Genomic DNA, 25,744 nt, shown 5'->3' with positions numbered 1-25,744 from the left:
GATTTCTCAGCAGCAGTCTCTCTTCTTTGTTTCTTCCAAAGTTCTGGCCAGGAGGCTGGAGATTTTGTCTCTAGGACATCACAGAAAGTTAACACAAAACTTAGCTAGGAAACTTTGTGGTTGTTGATCTTTGGAGGGAGATATAAAATGAAGGGTCTGACACCATAGTGATTAAATGTACCACAGCATTTCTTGCAAAAGTGGGAGTGCTATCCCTTAAGATCCTTATCAAATTCCAATGTGGGGAATTACATTTTGTGTACCTAAATCCCCCTTGAACTTGCAGTTTTTCTTTACTCCTTTCCTAAATTATTGTCTAATGCTGCTGCACACAACAAAGCAGTTACCATGTTCCACATCAGAGTTGTTGCATTTCAATGATTCCTGTATATCTAACATTTGTAGTGTATTTTGGTATCCTTCTGAATGAAAGATGCTATAGAAATGTAATAACCATAAAGATAATTGTTAAAATATCTTACTTTTTCCAATGGAAGGGGAGAGGAGAGAGACAGGTTTGTGGGAAACCATCCTATTTTGAATATTTCCTTTTAACTGAAAAACACCAGATCCTACAATTATTGGGATGCTGATCTTCTCGCTTTAGGGGAGTAGGATTTCAGTTTTCTAGAGACTTAGAAAAAGCTGAGTTCCTGAAGGATTTCTTGGTATGTAGATAACAATGGGAGGAGGAAATTATCATGTACCTTAACAATTAAACATATTCCACCATCTCCAATCATACACTCATGTCTCTCAACTTGAACAATAGGCCCAAGTTTATCTCAATCCCACACAGAACCAGATGCAGATTCTCCACAACATTACCACAGCACAGCTTCAGAGAAGTAAGCCAATAGTGAGAAGAGAATCTGGCCTTTGGTAAGGTCTTGATACTAGAAATGCTGAATCAAAAGAGTAAAATAACAAGAAATGTCATAAATACTAAAGAAATTACTCAACTATTGTTTCAAGGTTCCTGCTCTACTATTCGTTGCCAGGTGCCTAATTTTGAGTATCTGCCTGTCTCCATTTCTAAAGCCTCTGGCACAGACTGCATCTTGGAGGACCAAGTCCAAATTCATGCTCTATTATTGGGTCCATCAGGAATCACCAGGCATCACTTACTTTTTCTGCCAACCTCGAGAGCTGTGATATATTTTAATTCCTTGGTGGACTGTCTGGCACCTCCACCTCCTTCAGTCAAGGGTAGGGGGAAGCATGGAGGAAGTGGGAAATTCTCACTGCTGTTTTTCTTATTATTCTGTAGGGTGACAGAGTTACAAATCCCTCCACAGCCAAGTAGAGTCATTGAACTAACCCTTAGCAGCATGCACCGGGAAGCCAGAGTATATTAGCATGCAGCCTGTCAGGGAGCATGAAACCTACTATTATTCTGAAAAGAACAGCAAACCTGCTCTTTTCTTTTCATTGCTTTAAGAAAGAAAGAATATGAATGTGCTTTTCTTTCTTATCAAAGCAACCCTGAGATGAATTTTTGTGCAGAGGAAAAAGGCTTAACAAGCACTCTGCCAAAACGTCTAGGTTTTTATTGGGTTTTCAAAAATAACAAATCTGCCTACTTATTATTATTATGACTTTTAGCGCAAGTTGAGGAGAGGGTGGGATCTGTGTAATTTAGGCCAGTTTCAAGAGAAAGGAAAACTGGTGCCTAGTCTAACCCACTTACCAAACGGGAATACATTCCATCCTCAGTTCTCCCAAAACTGAGCCTTTGGAAAATTTCCAATATGTGAAATGGACTCAGAATTTCTTCCTCATCCCTTTGTAATGAGAAAGGGGTGGGAGAAGGTGAAGGTTAGCGCATTGAGCCTCTTTGCTTGATATAGCTAAAGGGAGGTGTGCAGGTGTTTTCTGCTCCTCTAGACTCAGTTGGTTAGTCAAGCTTTTCTGGAGGATGAAATGATAATTATCAACCCACCACACTACTGGATTCCTCCCTCTTATCTGTTCTTATGTGCTGTTCACTACAGAAAGAAGCTTAAAGAGCCTCTTCCAGACTGTGGAAGCCTCACTGCGTGGGCCACTCGAAACAAGAATGGACAAAGCCTGAAACTGGACAAGGTAGGGAACATGTCTGCACTTGGTTGGTGTAGGCAGATGACCTACTACGTCTTTGCCATCTCTAAGTTTGATGATTCTCAGGGCACCTCTGATTTCACAGCTCAGCCAGATTAGTTAGGGATGCAGAAAAAGGAGTTGTATGTAAGGTTTCCTATCAACTCACCTGGCAGAGATGCTGATAGCTACCCTGGATCCTGGCTTTGCGTTTTAACTTAGGGAGTACATAGGTTACATTAGTAGCAAATCCACCCAGCAGTTTTGGGGGCACAGAAGGTAGTGGTTAATTTTTCCTGGAGGTTTCGAGTAAAGGAGGATAATTATCCCAATTTTACAGATGTAGGAACTGAGGGACAGAGAGATTCAGTGACTGGCCCAAGATTATGAAGCCAGTCTGTGGCAGAGTCAGAAGTTAAATGTGAATCTTCTGAGTTCCAGTCCAATAATTCATGGATTTTAAAGCCGGAAGGGACCTCTGTGATCATCTTGTCTTACCTTTTGAGTAAGAGGCCATAGGATTCCTGCTTCATGCCCAAACTGTGCTTGAACTACAGCATATCATTTAGAAAAATACCTGAAAAGACAGTGCATAGGATCAAACAGATCCTCATATACATTATAGTGGCATCAGTAAGGACTCATCCCATGACCATCAATGCTTTAACCAGAAGACCATCCTTCCTCTGTTGTGGACTTCCCCATGCCTCAGTTTATATATCTGTAAAATGGGACTAATATCTACCTCCCAGAGATGTGAAGCTTAATCTATTAATTACAGTGCTTTCTGATTGTTGGATGGATAGTGCTACAGACAAACTATTAACAAAGGTTCATTGAAGAGTTTTATTTTCATACACACACAATTTTTTGGGCAGGGCATATAAACTCTCACACCCTGATCTGTTTCTTTATCCAATTGGAAAGTTCAAGCATTCCAAGGGTTAAAATCCAGCTGTGGCAATATACCTTGAGAATGCCTGAGGGAAATACTTGCTGTTTTTGTATTCATTACTATTTTGAGAACAATATATGTATAAAAGCGATCACAGTGAAATTCTTGATGGAATTAATCTGTTGCCCACTGTTGCTAATTGCAACACTGGCCTTTCGACACCATAGCTAAGGTGCTGACAATGCGTCCATGATATAATTCTTCCCTGTTTAAACCTTTGCCGTACAAGAAGGGCACTGGGTTAAACCATGCGATTCCTGAAATCCTCAGTGATCTTTTCATATATAAAAAAAATAAACTATTTTGCATTTATAAAGTACCTTGGTACTAATGCCAGAGACCAAAAAAGTGAAACTGACCTGCCTAATTTCATTGTCCAAGCTGAAAAACCTGCAAAATCTAAATAAGATTAATGAACATCATCACGAAAATAAAAGTATAGGATTGATTCAGATCTCAGTTACGTTGGTGTAAATCAGGAGTCATTCCATTGAAGATAGTGGAGTTACTCTGGTAAATAAGATCAGAATCACACCCCATGTTTTGAAAACTCTGTTTTAATAAACTAATATGCTATTAGTAACACAGAGAAGGAAATCTTTAAAAATATACTTATATGTCTATTATTCTGATAGTGTCCATTAAACAACGCACAAGGCATAAATAAAATCCTACTCCCATTATGCTTAGAAGTTTGTGTAACATTGCCAATAATCTTTTGCCCTTTTTATTTTGAAAACAAAGCAGTCAAAAAGATTTTTTGTTGAGTATTAACATTGCATTCCATGCAGATAATCAATAGTAAATACATTGCATTAAAAGACAGCTAAAGTGCCTTTAGTCCCCACAAATAGTCCAATTGTGCTGTAAATTCAAGTATGTGGAAAGTAGGCAGTTAGTTACTAAGAGAGAAAATATTTTGGAGCCAGGTCCTGCTCCCATTGAAATAAAAGGGGGTTTGGCCACTGATTTCAGCAGGAGCAGAAACAAGTCCTTGTTTTGTTTGTCTTTAATAAAGCCTATTGTATATTTTCCCAACTGCTGAACACACAGAGAAGTGGTCAATTAATATTTGCCTGATGTTGTTCTCTATTTCAGTACAAGCAGCACCACTACACTCTAACAACATGATCAACAGTTGCAACAAACTGCAAGGGTGCTGTCCTTAAAAAGACACATTGGGAATGGCATAAGCGGTTGGTTGTATTTTGTATCTTGCTGTAACCAGCAGAGCAATCGACTGAGCACAGCTAGCAGCCCTAGTCCATTTTATAGCTATAAAATACACAGGTCAATAAACACATGTACATTATACAATTTGCTTCTGAGGAAGCCCAGCCAAAGTGTTCACCCCAGATCTAAACTGAAACTTCAGGACATGGCTATAGAAGCCTGGTGATATAAAGACCTTCTTCACCCAGGTGCTTCTAAGCACACAGCTGGCATTCCTTCCTATAACTTTGCACATGAGAATGGCAGGATTAGCTGGCATCTCCAAATCAGCTGATTTACATTGATGGCCTTCTACTTGGTCCCAGCTCCATTTCTTTGAACGATGGTGCAGCACTTGTAGGTTGGCAGTGAGAATCCTTCACATTTATTTCTCCTTCCTCCCTTTAACATCATCACCACCACTGCTCTGTAGAGTAGGATACAGAGCTGTTCCACTGTGAAGCCACATGCAATGAAAACTAGAGACCCTGCATGCTGAAAGGTTGATCCTTATTGATTCCACTGACCCAAAGTGGTCTTAGAGCTTCCAGTGCCAGACCTCACTACCAAAGAATGCCTGGAACCCTTTGTTTTCTTCCATTGCACACTCATGCTCCTGTATTTTACCAATAAGCATTTAATTCTGAAATTAACGCTGCTGACTAACTCCTTTCTGTACCTTATGGGCACATGAAGCATTGGCAATGTAGGGGCTTTTACATGGACTCGGGCCAAATGGCCTCACCTGACACTAAGGGCTAGTTGATGCAGCTGTGCCACTATAACACATCTGGTGAAGATTCTCTATGCCAATGGGAGAGAGCTATCTCTCTGGCATAATAAAAATACCTCTGCAAGAGGCATTAGCTATGTTGGCTTCTCCCACTGACAACAGCACTGTCCACACCAACTTATGTCCCACACAGGGCGGGGAGTTATTCACACCTCTGAGTGATGTAAATTATACAAACATAACATGTAGTGTAGAGAAGCCCAAGGTTCCAAAGAAATGCAGGGAAGCACATGCCCCTGGGAACTTGCATTGTTTTAACACTTCAAGGGTTAATTCTGAGTTGTTCAGAAAAATCTCAGCTAGCTGAACTGCCTGAGTGATACCAAATATGCTGGAATAAATTGGAGTTCAGGTAATTGGCAGTCAATAGACAAGGATTCAGCCTCAGGCAGACATAGAAAGGGAGGTTCTGATAACAGGAGTTCAAATCATCAGGATTTCACAGCACACTGTTTTCTCTGTGTTGGTGATTTCCTTCTTTAGTCCCTCTGTGGTCCACTTGTGACGTTAGATCCAACCACAACAACTAGGTGATGTTGGCTTAGAAAGTACAGAGTCTGCTCACATCTGTCTCTAGGGGATAAAGGAGGAGGCAGCTGGTCCTGGCACATTATATTGCATCTCTGCTCTCTCAGAACATTGACACAGGATCCCACAATAGCTAGGTGAAGGGGTGAATAATGAAGAATTGCACTCCAGTTCAGTCCCCTTCTAGGAGAGAGCAGAAGAGGAGGCATCAGGTGCTAGCACACTGCACTGTCTCTCAGCTGACCATAGAGAATGATCTCTGTATGTGAGACAGCAGATCCTCTCTCCTCAAATGAAGTATTGTAAAGTCAGAGACAAGGCTTGACAATTTTAGGTTAAAACTTATCAAAACTACCAAACAAAATTTAAAATTCAGTTTTGATAAATTCCTAACATTTAAAATTTTTGCAGTTTTGACAATTATTTATGGAAACCCCAAGCATTTCAGTGTTGCTGAGAAGTCATGCTCAGCAAAGTGGAGCTCTGGAAGGGTCTGATTTTTTCCTATAGTTCAAGGAGAACCATATTTTTAACACTGATTAAAACTTTTTGCTCCTTGAAAATTAGCCATAAATGTACCTAAAAATTAACATAAAAATCACAAATATTAAAAAGATGAAAACCATGGTCATAGAATAACCAATAATGAAATTTTTTTGTTCAATGCTGAGAAATTAGGATAATTACTAGATAATACTGGCTGTTCATTTAATGATTATGTGATATCTGGTCTCTGACAAGACCCAGTACCAGATGCCTGAATGGAAGAAACTGCTTAGTGGGCTACTATGAAATAACTGCTCATAAGGAAAGTTTCTTCCTGACCACAGGCATTCAGACTACAGGCTTTTGTTTATGCCCTGAAGCATGACAGTTTATTATATAACTTATACATTTTTTTATCCTACATAACACAACTTTGCATGTTTTAATTCTCCATCTAAATGTATAATCCTCTTTTGAACCCTACTAAGATCTTGGCTGCAATAATTTTTGTGGCAGTGAGTTACATGGGTTAATTATACATTGCATAAAGTATATTTGCTTTACATTTGGAGCCTTTCACAGTCATTGGATGTTCTCTTGTATTATAAGACCGGTAAACAGGAGTACCCAACTGACCTTCTCTTTGCCAGTTAATATTCTATATACCTCTAACAGGTGAAAAAAATGTGATTATTTTATAAAGAGATTGAAAGTCCAGGGGAAATCTCCTACCAGATTATAACCATTTTAAAGAAGGCCAGATTTGGTGTATACACTACATGACAATGTTCCTTTAAACTTATTCAACTGAGGTTAAGAGGAGAGAAATCAATCTTCTAGCTCAAGATCCTGCTTGGAGCTAAAGTTTATCTTCTAAATATCCCTGGAGAAAGAATGTCTGGGCTGATGGTCCATAAAAACTTGGCATGGTTCTGCCTGACTTACCCTGTTTGAACATTTTGGTGTCTTCATAACATAATCAGATGCAGCAAAAACTTTCCTAGTGGCTAAGTCTGAAGAAGTATAAGCCAGGGTCTAAATGCCACCCACCATTCATATTTATCCTTAATGGCTATATAAATTCAGCCCATGAGACGGAAAACATTAATTAGACAGACCCTGCTTTTGGCAGTAATCACCATCAGTGACAGCTGAACCAGCCAGTAGATAAAATATGCACCAAAAATGACATCAGAATAAATAGACAAGGACCATGAAAAAACAACACAACAAACTCACCCTGTTTCTTCTGGGAAAGCAAATATCACTTCACACCAGCTTTTGGAGTCTGTTTGGGTGTCTGTCTTTTCTTACTTTTGGGCCCACTCCTGCTCCAGTTGGAGTCAATGGGAGTTATTCAACTGGCTTCAAAGGGAGCAGGATAGAGCCTTTGTTTTCTGTAGACTAGTCTTTGGTTCTGATTGCAAAGGATAAGAAAAAGAAAACATCTTGAGGTCTAATGCTAAAGTCCTTACTCAGGGCCAGAATGTGATACCAGTGAAATCCCCAGTAGGGGCCTCATCTAAACCCAACTGAAGTAAACTGAAAGACTCCCATTGACTGCAATGGACTTTGGATCAGGCTTTAGATGCATTGATTCCAATAGAGTTACTCTGGATTTATGACAGTGCAACTGAGTTAAAACTCTAGATCTCTGTCCTCACTAAGGTGAAACTTCCATTGACTTCAGTGAAAAATTTGCTTGAGTTTACTTCAGGTTTTAGCTCTGGGAGAATAACATTTTCCATAATGCTCTTTCCCACTCTCTCCCATTGTAATCTGATCTGGTTTGGTGGCTGTGATGGGAGTAGAAGACGACCTGGGTTTGGAGGAAGGGATCTGAGGTCTCTCACCCACCCCCATATCTCCCTCAGGGGATCAGCAAAATAATGTGATTGACCAGAAAGGACAGATGATTGCAGAAGTGTCACTGAAGGTGTTTCCTTTACAGGGCATGAACCTTAGTGTGGGCCAGATCTGCTTTGCTCCCTGGACAGAGGGGGAGAGCTATTAGCTTGAAGGAGAGAGGGGTAGCGTTCGAAGCAGTGGGGTGGGATGATGAGTGGAGGAGGAAAGGATGCAACCCAGATTGGGAACTGCTCCTCTTAGATGCCTGAGGTGGGAGGGAAGAAGTCAACAGCACACGAAAAACCCCTAACTCGACTGAAGCTTTCTCTACTGACACCCCCAGGTCTTTGGCGCCAAACTGCAGGCAAAGACTGACATTATAACGCACTGCTTCTGCTTCAGGCTTTGCTGTTCCCAGAGGAGTCCTGCAGAGTCACATTCTTGCATTGCCCTGATTCATTTTTTTTCAACACTCCATTGGGTCTTTTTCCTCCAGTTCCTGTTCCTTTCCAGACAGAGGAGACAGTTTGCAACAGAATAACAGGAGACTCTAACCCTGAAGACAAGGGACATTGCGGGGACGGGGAAGGAAAAGAAATGTGCTCAGCACTGTTCTGCTTCCACAAAGCCCTCCTTCTCATGGCCAGCAGGTTCCACCTCAGAGTATGTTGTGTGGTTGGTGTGGTTTCGGAACTTCATGGCTGGCCAGTGGTGTGGTCTCCGCTGTGGACAAAGACACAGGTGCATTAAAAGCTAAGGAGGAAGCTTTAATTTGGGGCATGCTGGGAAGTTTGAAACCCAGACCTGAAACAACAACAATTAACCTGTACAAGAATCCTTCCTTATTAAAAAGGCAATCTCCTGCCTTAAGAGACCACGCCATATGTCACGGAGTATCCTCCTTCTCTAGGAGAAGACCCACTTTCATTAACCAGCTGACTTGTAGATGATCTGCGATCACTTAGGACCAGGGCCGGCTCCAGGCACCAGAGCAGGAAGCAGATGCTTAGGGCAGCCAATGGAAAGGGGCAGCACGTCCGGGTCTTCGCCAGCAATTTGGAGGCGGGTCCCTCAGTCCCTCTCAGAGGGAAGGATCGGCCACCGAACTGCCCTCGAAGAATGAAGCAGAACGGTAGAGCTGCCGCTGAAGTGCCGACGATCGCGGCTTTATCTTTTTTTTTCTTCGCTGCTTGGGGCAGCAAAAAAGCTGAAGCTGGCCCTGCTTAGGAGAGGTTTCATTGTATTCATATTCCCCACTGCTGGAACACTATTGCAGGAAAAGCGGAGGTCATGTCTATGCTACGGGAGAAACAGCAGCACAGCTACAGCACTGCAATGCTGTAGCCCCATAGCGTAGACGCTTCCTACATCGACAGAAGGGGTTTTCCTGTTGATGTAGGTCATCCACCTCCCTGAGCAGTGGTAGCTAGGTCAACGGAAGAATTCCTCCACTGACCTAGCCATACCTGAGCTAGGGTTAGACCAGCTTAACTGCCGTGATCAGGGGGGTGAAAACATAGCTAGGTCAACCTAATTTAAGTGTAGACCAGGCCTTAATCTAGTGTCACATCACTACAGTCCAGTAGGCTAACACTATTGCCTAAAAGGCTAACTCCAATGCATTAACCACTTAACAGGATTAAAGTGAGGAGAGAGAGGAAATGAGGCCTTTGGTGAAACCAGGCCTCAGGTCCTTCAGAAAGGAAGGACTGTTCAATGGTTAGAGCACTAGCCTTGGACTCAGGAATACCCAGTTCAATTCCCTACTCTGCCACAAATTTCCTGTGTGACCTTGCACAAGTTACTTAGATCCCGATCCAAAAAAGTATTTAGGGTCCTATCTCCCACTGAAATCAATAGAAGTCAGGAGCCTAAATCCCTTTGAGGATCTGGGCCTTAGCCTCTCTGTGGCTCAGCTTCCTGTCTGTACAATGTGGATAATAGCACTGCCCTGCTTCATGGGGGGAGTTGTGAGGATAAATACATTAAACGATTGTGAGGCACTCAGCTACTATGGTAAAAGGGGCCACAAGATGTCACAGGAAAAAGACAGACTGAGGAATAACAAGGGCTATCAGGAGAAAGGCTGGAAACTTCCTGTTTCTCATCTCCCCCAAAACAGATCTCATGCTGGAATTAACCCACTCTTGACTGCTCCACGTCTCTGTGAAAGCCAACAAATTATTTGTAAACAGCAGAGAGAGAGAGAGAGAGAGAGAGAGAACATCAGAGCCCCTGATTATCTGGAAATGAAAAATCTGCATTTAAAACATTCACACCATAAGTTACATCTTGGAGGATGGAATGGCGTCTATTATTAAAGCCTATCAGTTTTAATCTCCAAAACCCAACTCAAAAGTTAGCAATCTCGCCTTTGTTAACAGCCCCAGTCCAGCTGAGCACTTGGTCTGGAATCTGTGTGTGTTTTGAGCATTTGTGTCAGAGAGAGTGCAAAAAAAAGAAATAAAGTGTGAGTAAATGTGGGTGAGCATGTGAAAGTCTGTGACTGTGTGTGAATGAGTGAAAGACAAAGGTTATGAGAGAGTGAAAGAGAAAAGCTGGGTGTGTGAGTGAAAGAGAAAGAACCTGGGTTTTAGACATCAACAACTGGAAGCTGAAGATTAGCTGTGATTGTAGGACCATGAAAAGAAACACATAGATTTGAAATATATCAAAGGTCCCCTGCTGCTCCTCTCTCCTCGCTTCCCCAAATGCAGTATAAGTGCAAGGCAGCAAGGTTAATTGAAACATATCTGAATCAAGCCTGCTGAGAGGATTCAGACTGCAACAAAATGTAACTTTAAATGCATAGTCGGTTCCCAAGTCCTAGGTGAGAGACAGACACACTCCCTCCCCTGCTCCAGAAGTTTAGGATTCCCTGAGGGCAGCTGTACCTGGAGGTAAACTGGCTCTTTCTTATTCATGGCTCAGTACATCCAACTGCATGGCTCAGCATGCGGTGGCTGCACAAATCAGTGTGAATGCTGAGGCTAGTCACACCCGTAAGAGAAGGAAATCGATTTAGAGGCCAGATCCTCAGCTGTGTAACACCACTGAAGACAATGGAGCCATGCTGATTTACTCCAGCTGAAGATCTGGCCCTAAGAGTCCACTGAATCAGTACTCAAGCCTGCTGGGGTCCTGCAGAAGACTTCATACAAGAAGCCGGCAAACAGCTGGGGGACTGGGACATGTCTCCCTCTTTCAGGTGGCTGTACCTCTGTTGATGATAGCAAAGGAAGAGAGAGCCGGCCTGGGACAAGATCTGTCCACTCACCTCAATGAAGAACAAGGCAGCGCTGGAGGTGGGATGGCTGCTGATGTAAATTACAGCAAGAATAATGGCTGCAATGAGCAGGACGGCCAGGACTATCCCCACGATGGTCCCAGTGTGAATCGGGGTCCCGCCTGTCTTCGTGGGAAGGTCATTTCTCACTCCTGAAAAGGGGATCGTGATAGAGGGTGAGAATGCAGGGAGAATGGCTGGGATCACAGAGAGGCAGAGAAAGCACACAGAACTGGGAACAAGGGGAGAGACTTAGGGTATGTCTACATCTAAAATTTTGCAGCGCTGGTTGTTACAGCTGTATTAGTACAGCTGTATAGGGCCAGCGCTGCAGAGTGGCCACACTTACAGCAACCAGCGCTGCAAGTGGTGTTAGATGTGGCCATACTGCAGCGCTGTTGGGCGGCTTCAAGGGGGGTTCGGGGAACGCGAGAGCAAACCGGGGAAGGAGACCAGCTTCGCCGCGGTTTGCTCTCGCGTTCCCCGAACCCCCCTGCAAACCGCAGGGAAGGAGACCTGCTTGTTCGGGGAACGCGAGAGCAAACCGGGGAAGGAGACCAGCTTTGCCGCGGTTTGCTCTCGCGTTCCCCGAACCCCCCTGCAAACCGCAGGGAAGGAGACCTGCTTGTTCGGGGAACGCGAGAGCAAACCGGGGAAGGAGACCAGCTTCGCCGCGGTTTGCTCTCGCGTTCCCCGAACCCCCCTGCAAACCGCAGGGAAGGAGACCTGCTTGCACAGGGGTTCGGGGAACGCGAGAGCAAACCGGGGAAGGAGACCAGCTTCGCCGCGGTTTGCTCTCGCGTTCCCCGAACCACCCTGCAAACCGCAGGGAAGGAGACCTGCTTGCACGGAGGTTCGGGGAACGCGAGAGCAAACCGGGGAAGGAGACCAGCTTGATTACCAGAGGCTTCCTCAGGTATGCTGGGATACCTGCTTATTCCACGGAGGTCAAGAAAAGCGCTGGTAAGTGTCTACACTTGATTACCAGCGCTGGATCACCAGCGCTGGATCCTCTACACCCGAGACAAAACGGGAGTACGGCCAGCGCTGCAAACAGGGAGTTGCAGCGCTGGTGATGCCCTGCAGATGTGTACACCTCCTAAGTTGCAGCGCTGTAACCCCCTCACCAGCGCTGCAACTTTGTGATGTAGACAAGCCCTTAGGCTTTGTCCACACTACCGCTAGATAACTTGGATAACTTTATGTCGCTCAGGGGTGTGGATAAGCCACTCCACTGAGTGACATAAGTTACACCAACCTAAACGCTGGTGTGGACAGCTTCTCCTGCTGACATAGCTACTGCTGCTCGTTGGGGTGGATTAATTAAATCAATGGTGCGGCAGTGAGGAGAGAGGACTTCAGCCACACTAGTATTCATCTCAACAATGACATGATCATCTGCATACCAGTGCTCATTGGTGATTACATTTATCAGGCCTACTCAGTTACATGGGATACACCTCTTGACTGTTCTGTGCATAGTGGTGGCAGTGAGTTGGGCAGCTTGGTGGAAAGGAAAGCCAGAGACAGTTCCCCCAGTGCTCTGTCCTTGCAAAGCCAAGCATGTGGCTGGCTCATAGAGAGCAGAAGTGAGCTACTGTGGCTATCAAGGAGATCTCTATTAGCTCAACCGGTAGAGGTCCATGACTCCAGCTGAAGGACCTTCTACTATCGGATTCCCAGTTCTGTGTGTGTGACCCACCTGCAGCCGATTAACTTAATACAGAGATCCTTGCAATACATTCTCCACATCCCGCTCTTATGTTTTTTAACACCAAAATAATTCAGATGAAGCAAACTGTCCCCTCCGGGGAGTGGGCGGAGTGGCTCCTGAATCCTACAATCCCTTTCAGAGGATGGCAGTATTTGGGTGGAGAGACGAATGAGCAACAGCTCCCTCAATCTATATTCCTCACGTACCAAAATGCTCATTCTGATGGAAACTCATTAGCCATATGCTGCCTGGTGTCCTTAGCATAACTTGCCCACAGTCCCTTTCATTTCTTAGCCATGAATATTCAATCGCACAAAGAGGAGAAGGAAGCAGAGCCATGGAGGGTGATTCCAGCACAGATTAGTACTGACATTACCAGACGTTCAAGAAGCAATTTGGCTGACATCGAGAAGGTCTCAGATTTCAAAGGCTTTGTGCTTACAGGAGGCCCAATCCTGCACCTAGTATAGTCAGTAGGATTTTATCATTAACCTCTATGAGCAACTTTAGCATAAGTGGGATGGACTTGTGGTTTACATATACCCCTTCCACAAATGTCCAGGGATGCTGGTGCCACAGCACTGGCTGTGAACTATATATACATCACAGCAAGAAGCATTGTGACAGCCCTCAGACCCCCAGTCATAAAAGCACTATGATAACCTAGACATCAGGAGATGAACCACTGGCATAAAGGAAACAGAGAGAGAATCAGAGCTGGACTAATAGCTGGGCTGCTTTACAATATTAAGATTTAAACATTCTCCTGAACTGTTGAGGAAACCCAAAGGCAACTCACCTGTGGGAATGCATGGGGACCAGAGAGTGAAATGGATTATACAGAAGGTGAAAACTGATCAGCCTAGTTATCTGCCACGGCTGAGAAATAGACAAATACAGACAAACAGCTTCAGGGATAATCAGATTGTTCCAATTCTCTCAGTTTTTACCATCCCAAGGTAGTATTAATAACCTAGGTGAGGATAACAGGATTCTGATCTTGCTTGCATCCTTTAAATCTGGGGTTTTCCAGCCCACTCCTTTGACTTACTATAACTAGCCAGAGAACAAGGTGGATGAGGTAATATCTTTTGCTGGACCAATAGAAGTTGGTCCAATAAAAGATACTACCTCACATACCTTTGTCTCTCTAATATCCTGGGACTGACATGGCTTCAACACTTCACATAACTAACCAGTGCATTTGATTTCACATAACACATTCCCCTTAGGAAGAATCTGACTGGGTGATGAGAAGGTTAAGGACTTACCATCCCCTACTGCATACTGATTCAGCTTTGTGTCATCTGTAAGAGGGAAATAAAAGCAAGAAAAGGATAGGAAAGTTAGTAGACCCTTATGGGACTCTTCATTCTGTACACCACTGCACCCCATATAAAGCTCTACCGCTAAAACATGCCTCTTTGTATTGCCCTGTTACAGTTAAGAGTAGTTTTGCCTCGTTCATTTTGGTGGGGGGAAAAACACCCAGAAGACAAGACAAGACAATAGTGAAATTTCAGGGGTTTTGTCTACAGTCTCATTCAGTGGATGTGCAATTGAAGAACAAAGTTCTTAATGAATCTCTCCTTAAATAAGCACTCTCAGCATGGAAGCACTGTGTGTGGTAATGAACATATAAAGGCTCGGGCCCTATGTTTGCGTGTGATATGCAATCACACTCTTTGGATAGGAGTGGATAGGAATGGCAAAGGTTAGTTGATTCTTGAGTAATTCCCCAAGAGCCTAGATCTGGAAAATTCAGACCCGAATGAGGTAATCACTTTTAAGACTCTTTATATTCAATCTATGCCATTTACTGCAACATGTCAGTATATGTTGCTAGCTCTCCGCTCACTCATATAGGTAAGGCAAAGATGTTCACCCAGAGTCCACTCCATGGGGGGCCAGAAATCTAATTCCACCTATTCTCTGCCTGGAAGGTAACACCATACAGATTATAGGATGCTCCTTATCTGACACGAGCACCTATGAGACAGTCCAGCAAAAATCCTGACCCAGATTTCTTTGCTGCTTAGCTTGGACTCTATCTACCCCAGGCACTGAAATAAATGACAGGAAGCCAGCTAGTCAGATGCATTCACATAGGTCTCCACTGAGCAAAGCCAGGCTGGCTGGGGAAGATGCAAAGGGGTGGATCCTCTTTTGCTTTGCTTCTCCAGATAAAATTTGCTGCCTCGCACAGCTGGCTGCTTGCTTCTGTCCAAGATTACAAATTAATCTCATGCTTGAATGTGTCACAAAAAGCCTCTTGTTCTTCTTCCAAGACTCAACCGTGAGTTGGAAAATCATCTCGGTGGTGGTGTTTTTTCCCCCTTCCCTTAATTGCGCTTTTCAAAGTTGATCCATCAGCCATGCACTCTCCACGCCTCTCATTCTCCATTGCTCAAGGACAATTACTCACGTTCCTTTCTATTTATTCTAATCAGTGTTTTGCATGAGGGACTATTAAACAGTGAAATTGAAGTGATACCTGCTACTAGGATGGGAGGACACGGCCCATGTGTTAATAGGATTAACAGGCAATAGAACAGGGGTGTCCCAAAGGACTCCGGGTCTTTACTTGGGGCTTCTTATACCAGAGAGAATTCCAGTCTTGGACCAGACAGTAATGCACATGCCTATGGGTTTATTACCCACAATGTATGGCACTGCCAGCCATGAGTCATCAGTGGGAATCGAACAGGAGAGCTCTACTGCTTGAGCTAAAGGATAAAGTCCAACAGGGTCCTTAACCTTTTTTATGGACCAGCCATTAGAAGGAGACAAAGACCCACATTGTGGTCTGGTGAGTTACACCAAAGGGAGGTTTTGGAGAAGAGTTTAAATCAAAGCCCCAGACTCAAACAGTCCCCAAACTAGGAGAACACTCGGATCAAGATGGTGAGGAACTCTGTGGCTCCATGTCTAGAGAAGCTGGGCCATGTTCAGAGATGAGTCTAACGTAACTTGCACTTTTTTCCAGCCCTATCAAATGATGCATGTTACACCAGCTTGCTGTGCTTGGTGCCCCTTCACACGGGGGTTATTCATGATAGGAGAGCTTTATGGTTGCTCTATAATCCTATTTTGCCACCAGTGCAAGGCGGCTGCAATGCAGCTGTGAATTCCCCTCCATGGGGAGGTCTCACCTACGTTACCTTCTAGATCATGCTGAATCTCTCCCCTCTCTAGTCTCATCTTCCTTTTCTCTGCCCCACTCCTTCTCTCCTTGTGCCTAGAGCCATAGGATTGGGTAGCCAGGAATGTTAACTACATTCTCTTGGCTAGGACTTCATTTCACTAGGCCTTGGAGGGAAAGATCTCTCCAGGGACAGACATTTGGGGCAATGTGCCCAGAGAGCACTGCTACTGCTTTCCCTTTACCCCTGGGCTAGCCTCCCCTACCCCAGCTGTTTACCCTATTCCCATCTGCCAGTACCTTCCGTGGTGAGGCTGCCAATGAAAAGAGAGGAAGTAGTGACATCTTCATCAAATGACGTGAAGGGACTGTATGGGGACAGTGAGTAGTGGTCACTCTCTGCCCAATCCTCACAGGTCCTCTCATCCGACTGAAAAGACAAATGGAGAAAGGCTACTATTCCGAGCAATCTTCCAGCAAGAGGACCTCTTTGTGCCTAAATCAACTCAGTCAGAAAACTGGGCACAAAGCAGTGACTTTGGGGGTGTTGGGAGGGGCGAAACCAACAAGAAGTATCACCAGAGCTGATCTCACTGAGGCAAACAGATTCATTCAGGCAGTGTAGAGATAATTATACTAACTAGGATTAAAACTGCAAGAGCTAAGCATCTTCATGCTTCAGGGTGGATAATAATCATGCTCCAGAGGATCAGGAAGAAATTTCCCCAATGGGATTGCACCTTCAGGTGCTTTATCGAGGCTTTTCACCTTTCTCTGAAGCATCCAGCACTGGCCAATGCCAGAGACAGGACACCAGATTAGAAGGACTACTTGTGTCTTCCAGTATAGCAAGAAGGTGGGATACCAGATTACATGGGCCATCGATCATTCCTCTAAGGTAGGGAGATGAGATACTGAACAAAATGGATCACTGTTTCTAGTGCAGCAGAGAGGGACGACACCAGACTAGATGGACCATTGGTCTGTACCAGAATGGCAGTCATTATGTTCTTAGGGACCATGCAGAGCTCATAATGAATCTTCATCTCTGGAGGGATGGGACATATGTCTGAATCTCTTTTCCTTTGTTCTGTGTCATGCAACTCAACCCTTTCTCTGTCTCAGGAGCCAAATGGCTACAAACAGATCTGAGAACCAATTGTCCTAGTGGGAATTCCAGAGGCAGCCAAATCTCTCATCATAGGAGAGAGAGGTAGAGTAACCTCTGGGCAGAATCCACCTTTTCTGGGAAGCTGGGGGCCACTGACATCATCCCACTGTCAGCCCAAGGGAAATAACCCTTCCCTTGATCTCACCTCTTGGCCACAGCCATGTGATAGCCACTCCTCACGGTATCGGTCAAACCCACTGGAGCATCTATGGAGAGAAGGGATGTTACTCAGTGATGGATGCATTCTTTTCTAGACACAGCTAGCAGAGGCAGACAGGGTTCAAGCCGTAATGGTCATGTAGCCATCTTATGTGGGTGGCATGCTTATCTCACATGTATGGTGGCAATCAGTGTGAGAATCCCAGATGCTACCACGATGGGCACCAAGTATAGATAATTGGATAAATACATATCCGAAATTAGCCAACTGCAGAGGACTGGAAAGATCAGTTATAAGGGGGTCCCCATGGACATCGGGATTCCAACACAGCTGTGCTGGAAGAACCCAAACTTTCCTCTTTGTAGAAGACAGAGAGAGGCAGAGAAGTAGGACTCTCTCTCTCTCTCTATATATATATAGTGAGTTTGAATTTCCATCCTCTGGACTCTGCCAGGGGAAGGCCATGAACTCCACAGTGTGTTTTTTCCAGCAACATCTGCACAGGAAAAGCAACATATAATAATAATTATAATAATACTATACAGCACCAAGAAAATACCAGTTTGAGAAATCTCTGCAAAAACAGAGGGAACTGAGCAGGACTCTGACCCTAGGAAGGTTTCAGGGGATCACTGAAGGGTGAATCAAGGGCTCAGCCAATACAAGGCACCCACCCAACTACAAGCAAGCTGAGCAGAAGGGGGCCTCTGGGAAATTCAGGTCCCACAGAGTTCCTAAGATCCACTGTGCTGAAATGTTGCTCCCGTGGAAATTAGGAGCTCAGCAAGAGCAAAGATTCAGTCTGTACAAGCCAAGGGACAGATGAAGAAGCCGTATGGTCTTGTAGTTAAAGCACTAGACTAGGACTTAGGTGGCACAGTTCAATACGTGGATGTGCTACCAGCTTCCTGTGTGACAGTGGGCAAGTCACAGCAGGTGGGATCTTTCAAAGAGGATGAGTCCCTTTTGGAAGTCAGTGAGATAGTGACCGACTAGCTTAGGTCCTCTCAACAATCCCACCCTAAATCTTTCCATGCTTCAGCTTCCCCACGTTTCTCCCAGCCTTTGACTGTCTTGTCTATTTAGATTGTAAGCTCTTAGTGGGTCAATATGCACGTATGGTCCTGGGGAGAAATGCATCTCAACCAGGGCTTCTAGGTGTTACTGTAATACAAATAATAATAGCACAACCGAGCTTCAGTGAACTGGGGGTTGGAAGACCAGAGTTGCCTGCAACAATAATTAGAGGTGGACTGCAAAAGGATTGCCATGAACATCAGGGTTTCAGACCAGCCAGGACCCAGACCTGATCTGCCTTTGTTTGGGTTTTAGAATAATAGAATCATAGATTATTAGGGTTGGAAGGGGTTTTGTTTTTACAACCAGCTTCACCCATCCTTCTCACTGGTAATAACAGAAGATTTTCTCCTCTGAAGCCACTGACTGGGTGATGGTCATTTCAGAAGGAAATCCCATGGCTACGGGTTATGCTTCGGCCTGAGCCCAGTGGGAGGCAATGAATTGAGGATTGATGTCTGCCTAGTATGTTAGCTTGAGGGAGGGGGTCAGGGCCATTCACTGCCCCAGCTGTGTTGCACAGATTCGCTTGTACCTGGAGATAGAGCTGTTGCACAAAGAGGAGAAAAGACAGGAACAGGAGCCCTGGAGGACTTTGATATAAAGCAGAGGCAGAAAGGAGGAACACAGCTTCCTGCGGAGCCCTATCTCAGTCAGCCCCTCTCCACCAGGGAGGCAGGACAGAGCCACCTCCTATCTAGGGTGCTATTGGGAGTGGAGAAGAAGAGGGTGCCAGAGGGAATGTTGTCACTGAGCAGACGGGCATCTCCTTGAACATCACTACACGGAAGCAGCGGATCTGTGTTACTAGGTCCCCTCCCCTGCTACCAGCTCAAAATACATCCTATTTCACTGAAACCTTATTAAACTGCTGCATGCTCCTTATCACCATACTGGTGAAAGGAGACGCCCTATTTAAATCCTGGGATGGCAGGCAGAGCCCAAAGTCACACCCCCTCCCCACCCTAGATGCTAGAGGATCCATGCTGACCACTCTGGAGACTGGAGTCCGCTATTTACCCTCAGGATGGGCACAGCAATGACAGGCAGGTTTCCCCATCAACATGCCTCACTCCTGACCCAAGGGGACCCTTGGCCCACAACTGTAAGGACCAGAGGAGAGTTCAGCCTCCGTGACCCATTCACCCTCCACATGTCCCTCCATCTGAAACCTAAAGTTAGCCCTGGGAAGCTCCCCTCCTTCCCTCACGGGCCTCTCTCTGCTGCTTGGAATCAGAGAAATATAAGTCTGGAAGGGAATCTGAGAGGTCATCTAGTCCCACCCACTCTCCGCGCTGAGGCAGGATCAAGTATAGCCCATCCCTGGCAGGAGTTTGGCCTGTTCTTAAAAACAGGGGAGGACCAGGAAGACAGCAGCCCCTGTCCACAGAAGGCTGCCTGGGTTGCAGAGAAGCAGGACCGGCAGGCAGAACTGCCTCATGCAGTAGAGCTGGGAGCTCTGCATTCATCCCTGGTCATGCCTGCTGAAGCTGCCAGCAAGGGGCCCTGTCAGTGTCAGTTACAATGGTGGGGCATTTTTTGTGATGGGCAGTCCCCACCCCTTCCTCCCCCAGGCTGAATTCCTTTCTCACACGTTGCTCTCAGCTAATCTGTACTGGAGATGGGCCGGAGCCACAAAGTCCAGATGGAGAGCCGGGTGGGGTTGGATCCAGGGGCCCAGTTTGGCTCTGGATCCAGGTTAGGATTCCAAGCCCATCCCAGTTGCTTCGGGGTGTAAGACCCATGGGGTTGCTTAGGCCCATGGCAAAGTTAGAGGCCAACAGTCCAGCACAATGGAAGCCACTCTGGATTGGGACATCACTGAAAGGAGAAGGCGGACAGAAGAAAGAGACAATATTTGACTCCAGGCTGGTATCCTGCTAATGAAGAGCAGACAGGAAAAAAGTAGGGGCCGGCCTTTCAGTCAGCCCTCTCAGATGCCTCCACTGACCTCCTCCCCAGTTGGTAAATGGCACGTATTTTTCCCCTAACTGAGCACTACTAAGACCAGATGCCCAGAAGTACCTAGCATCCATAAATCCAGCTGAAACCAATAAGAGTTGCAGGCTCTCGGGACCTCTGTACTTTGTGCTAGATTCAGTTGCTCCCATCCATACTAGCAGGACAACTGTTTGCAATACTAGCTCATGGAAGGGGACTGCCTTAATGGACATCTCACATCAAATGGGGTAGTGTTTCCAGCATAGACACAGCCCAAGATTAATAGATATTCTGATCCGCTAGTCTGCCCTCCTGTATAAAACAGGCCAGAGAACCTCACCCAGTGATTCTTGCATCCAGCTCATAACTTCTGGTTGATCAAGAGCAGACCTTTCAGAAAGACATCCAGTCTTGATTTAAAGACTTCAAGTGATGGGGAATCAACCAAGGTTCTAGGTAAGTCGTCCCAATGGTTAATTACACTCACTGTCAAAAATATGCATCTTATTTCTAGTTTGAACTTGTCTAGCTTCAGCTTCTGGCCATTGGACCTCTTTCTGCCTTTGTTTGCCAGATTAAAGAGCCCTCTACTATCAGAAATGTCAAGTATTTGTAGACTGTGATCAAGTCATCTCTTACCCTTAAGATTTGGATCACGCTAGCACCTTCTTAACAAGAGCCACGTACAAACTCTAAAAAGATGCTGACACTGTTATGGGTCTCAGTTTAGATTAGGCCCAAGGTTGCGACTTTCTCTTCCAGCAGAAGCACAAGCACAACTACGACCCAGAGAAGAAACCCATCTGAGCTACCTCTGCAGGACATGACACCAGCTGCAGTTGAAAGTCAGCTTCGAGGTCACGCACACGTCACAACTTTGATGCTGGAGACAGGCTGCAAGAAAAAGAAGAAATGCGCCAGCAAGATACTATCATCAGGAGGATTGGTTACAAGGGAGCATATACTCAAAGCTGGGAGGGGGTGTGGCCAAAAGAGACCATTGTCAGATGAACCTTTGCTCTGACTTCAGGCTGCCATGAGCTTGGAAGTCAAGTCAGCATCTTCCTAGCAGGAATGGGATGATAATATTTCAGCAAGGGACTCCCACCCAACTTAGCCTGAGATAAAACTGATCCCAAGCCTATGCTGTTTCCTGTTTAGACACAGAGCCAAGGAGGGAGGGAACACAAACCAATTAAACTTCAGTTGTTGAGAGAGTCATTCACTTGTCATCGTCTCTGGGAAGGATGGTTTAACAGCATCCGTCTTCTACCAGAAGCTGGCAAAGCATCCCAGCCTTCCCTTTGGCTGCAGAGTTTTAACAAGGCCACCCCTGGGAGACCCATCCATCCGGTGCATCATGGCACACTCCAGAGTTTAACCTTGGTTTAATACTTTACAGCACCAAGCACACATTTGGCTCGGCATTCATCCTCTTCTGAGCCTCACATACCTCTCCCAGTGCACCTCCATCCTAACTGCCAGCCCCACTGCTACTCCAGCCCTGGGCTCCCCACACTCACAGCTCTGCCAAAGCCCCTCAATTCTGATCCACAGCTCCCCTGCTATCCCAGTCCTAGGCTCTCTGCCCTACACTCCTCTGACACTCCTCAATTCTGACCTCCAACCCCACCCCCGCACTCAGCTATTCCAGTCCTGTCTTCTTCTTAACAGAGAACATGAACTTACACTGCAGTGGGGACAAGTGTCACAGCCCTGCCACGCTCATTCCACTTGTGGCCTAAATAGGACTGAAACTAACATCTCCAGGAGGGAATCTAGTACTTTCCCATCAGCTCTCAACTTCCCCAGCTGCCAGGGGAAAACAGAGCAGCTAGTCTTAGGATTTTTTTTTTTTTAAAATCACAGAATCCTTATTTATGATCTGCTTTGCAGTAGCTCTGCCTGCTGTTAAGATGGTTATAAAATACCCAGGGGATGCTGTTTAAATGCATAACCTTGGCATACTCAGGACAGGTTTATTCTCTGCCTGGTATTTATGTACTGCATGACAACTCTTCCTGTGTGTGAGTGTCCTTGATCCTTGCCTGCCAAATGAATCTATTTAACAGGATCATTCATGAATATCACCGTGGGGAGGGCTGATTATTTGTTTGAGGAGCGTGCTCCACTTTGCTTCGAAAGGGTCTCGGGAACTAGGCTGCAATGTTTAGAATCATTATCTGCAAGGGTGGGGGAGCCATATGGCATGGAAGAGGAATTGCTTCATAAACTAACCTTTCTTTCCCTTCTCTCCAGAGCTGGCGTTCAAATACAGGTATGCATCACTGGCACACTGAATCCATGTCTACACTACAGCATAGTTGTGTCAGTCAGGGGTGTGAAGGGGTGGGATCCCTGACCAATGCAGCCTTGCTTGCAGAGGTCCCTGATGTAGATGTAGTTATACTGGCAAATCTGAGCTTGTACCAGGAGAGCAATGAGGTGGTATCGGCAAAACATTCCTACTTTAGACATGGCCCTAGGCTGCTGGGTCTCAGCTCTTGTGAATGTCTGTCTGAGTCACGCTGCCAACACAAACTGGTGTGACTGGCCCAGCTGAAATGAGAATAGCAAGGGTGCTGCAAACTGAGATGGACAGGCATTAACAGCGCTCATGGGCTGGGGTCCCTAGCGATTGCAGTAGCAGGGGGTGAGGGTGCTTCAGCTCAGGGTAAGATGTGAAGGTTAGGAAAGAGGAACATTGGCAGAGCTAGGTGGGAGGGATGGGACTGCATAACAAGAGGGGGAGGAGAGGGTGATTGCAGCTTGGGATCATGGTACATAAGAACGGGGGAAGCCGGCATTGTGTTTGTTGTTCTCACTCACTTCAGGACTGCAAAACTAGTCAGAGGGTGTGTTATTGGTGCCCCCAAATTTATCCCTTCACCCATTCCCACACTATGGCAGTCTTGCTGCCATCCGCTCCCCATCTCTGCTACAAAGCAGCTCCAATGGTGCTAGGCATTTGGGAACTGCTATGGGGTGGGACCGAATCCAGGCAGCAACTGCAGCTCCATAAACACAGAGGTCATCAGGCATCAAATCCGGGATCTTCAACCCCAAAATATAGGCCTGTGCCTGTAACCAAAAAAGTTGGCTAGCAGACACGCAGTAGGCAGCGTATGACTCACTGGGCAATGGGGTGAACTCCACAGCCGATATGCTAGTGACTTTGCTCATGTCCAGCTCCACGCGGTGGTACTCATAGATCGTCCTGCGGCGAGACTCTGCAACAGCAAGGGGCTGCATCAGACAGAGGCACAAGCCCATTGTACCCCACCTACTCCCCATTCCCCAACCCACATGGGCTTGGGTGCTGACCTGTGGGGTGGTGTAGGGACTCAAAGAACCTGGGCTCATCCTGGGAATCACGTCAGGGATGGGGAAAGGTCCCCGAATCCCTGGGGTAGGGAGGGCAAATTCCTAGCTGAAAAGCTACGGTTGGCAGCTGAGCCCCAGGGCCATCACTGCAGGAGATAACAGTGAGCAGATGCTGGGAGGGGAGTGGGAAAGAGAGAGATGCTGCGAGGGAAGCAAAAGGAGTGCTGGTGGAGGGGGAAGGGTATCCCCCTTCTCCATGTTCTCCCTGCTTCACACTGGGAGGAGTTTGGAGCTGTCTGTCCTGTCTCCATCCTCCCTGACACCTACAAACTTCTGAAACCAACACGATCTGGTTCTGCATCATTCTCAGGAAACCTGGGGCACAATGACTCATGGCTCCAAGCCTTCCCCACACTCATATCTCCCCTTTGCAGGAGGCACCTGCTCTGGGCTCCCCAGCCTCCTGTTTCCTATCCCAACATGCTTCCAATGCTGCTTGTCCCCTGCTCCCTTCACTCTGCCTTTTCGCCTCCCCTTGCCTCAGTCTAGCAGCCAGAGCAGGGGGGTTCAGAACCCAGGACTCTTGGGCTCTCTCCCTGGCTCTACCACTGACTGGCTGTGTGACCTCGGCCAAGTCACTTTACCTCTCTGGGCTTGTGGCTGACCCTCCGTCCAACTGTGTGCCTGGCTCATATTCACTGTACGTACAGAGCTTGGAGACTTTTGGAAGAGCAGAGCACAATACTTCTCTTCCACCTCCTCCTTCAAGCTCCACACTGCCCCTCCCATCCCTGCTAAGTCCACACCAGCCTGGAGGCCTTGCAGGCAGGTGGGAGGCAGGGGCATGGTCCCAGTGTGCAGTGTCAACCCAGCTGGGGGCAGGCAGGAGGCAGGAGAGGCATGATGCAGCCTGTTGAGGTTTTAAACGGGTAATAAATGAGGACCATATGGCCAGTTCCATAAATAAGCAACAGCAACCGCAGCGGGTGCAGCACAACCTTCCCAGGGACACAGGGAGAGAGTGGTCAAGTTTCTCATTACAAGAGAAAAAGATGAGAGAGAGGCTGAAATAGCCCTTTCTATACACACACACACAATGCATTGACAGGTTCACACAACACATGACAACATGCATGCAACATGCATACTGCAATCACATGCAGCTAGCACAATAGGTACAGGCAACACATAGCACATGTGAAAACATGCATGCAACAGACTGTGCAGTCAGTTCACATGCAATATGGCACACATAGCAGTGCAAAGCCAGTCGATTCATTTTCTTGATCATATGAAGGAGGAAAGTTCTCCTCTTCCAGCAGCGAGGCCCTTGGGGTACTAGCATTTGAGAGTCATGTACTGTGGGCACAGGGCCAATGGGACTCCAATGGGTGAGTGATCAGCCCCAAGCCACATTTTCCATCCTTCCCCATTTCTTGCCATCGAGTCAGAAAATGCAGCCCCACCAGCAGAGACTCACCGGGAACATCAGGGGAAGGGTTGAGGAGCATGAAGGCATCGGACAGGCCAGCTTTGACGGGGTGCTGCGTGGCGCTGATCTCCAGGACCGACATGGGGATCTGCAATGGGGAGAGAGAAGGGGCCATGAAACCTTGGGTTTCCCCCAAGGCTGTGTGCTCAGGATGCATGTCTCAACGGGAAGCAGCAGAGTGAAGGGCGATGAAATGGCTTAGCTGATGCTCCATTGAGTATTCTCCCCTCCTATTTCCCTTACACCCCAGAAGCAATTTTGAGGCTGCTGTTTTAGACCAGCCTGGGCCATGCCTAGCCTGGGTTTGCCTGTGTGTGTTTGGAGGTGCCCTAGGCCCATCAGCCAGGCCTTCCAAGGCTCAGTCAACCCCCTTGGGAATAACAAGCCTAGTCGGCCCAGGCACTGCATACAAGACGTTAGGAGCGCATGTGTTGGGCCGTCCTCTGGGTTAACAACAGCAGAGACTGAACTGGCAACTTCCTGAGCTAGGTGCATGAGTCTGTAGCATCAGTGAAAGAGCCAGGCTCTGTGGGTGG

General features: G+C 46.3%; 1 protein-coding gene across 2 annotated transcripts in view; it reads right to left on the bottom strand.

The window, feature by feature from the left end:
- Positions 1-8,112: 8,112 nt before the first annotated feature.
- The window catches only part of PLXDC1 (plexin domain containing 1), a 47,811-nt gene continuing 30,179 nt past the window's right edge, over positions 8,113-25,744 (bottom strand). For both annotated transcript variants that reach the window (XM_030541602.1, XM_030541603.1), the window contains 8 exons: positions 25,197-25,296; positions 23,527-23,622; positions 21,205-21,286; positions 17,360-17,420; positions 16,344-16,473; positions 14,173-14,208; positions 11,179-11,339; positions 8,113-8,624 (listed from right to left, as the gene is read on the bottom strand). In XM_030541602.1, the coding sequence (XP_030397462.1) occupies positions 8,505-8,624; positions 11,179-11,339; positions 14,173-14,208; positions 16,344-16,473; positions 17,360-17,420; positions 21,205-21,286; positions 23,527-23,622; positions 25,197-25,296 (786 nt within the window). In that variant the 3' untranslated portion in view covers positions 8,113-8,504. The remainder of the gene's footprint in view (positions 8,625-11,178; positions 11,340-14,172; positions 14,209-16,343; positions 16,474-17,359; positions 17,421-21,204; positions 21,287-23,526; positions 23,623-25,196; positions 25,297-25,744) is intronic.

The sequence above is a fragment of the Gopherus evgoodei genome, chromosome 23, assembly GCF_007399415.2.
Source record: "Gopherus evgoodei ecotype Sinaloan lineage chromosome 23, rGopEvg1_v1.p, whole genome shotgun sequence".
In the NCBI taxonomy this organism is placed as follows: Eukaryota; Metazoa; Chordata; order Testudines; family Testudinidae; genus Gopherus; species Gopherus evgoodei.
This window is presented reverse-complemented; position numbering and strand designations above follow the sequence as displayed.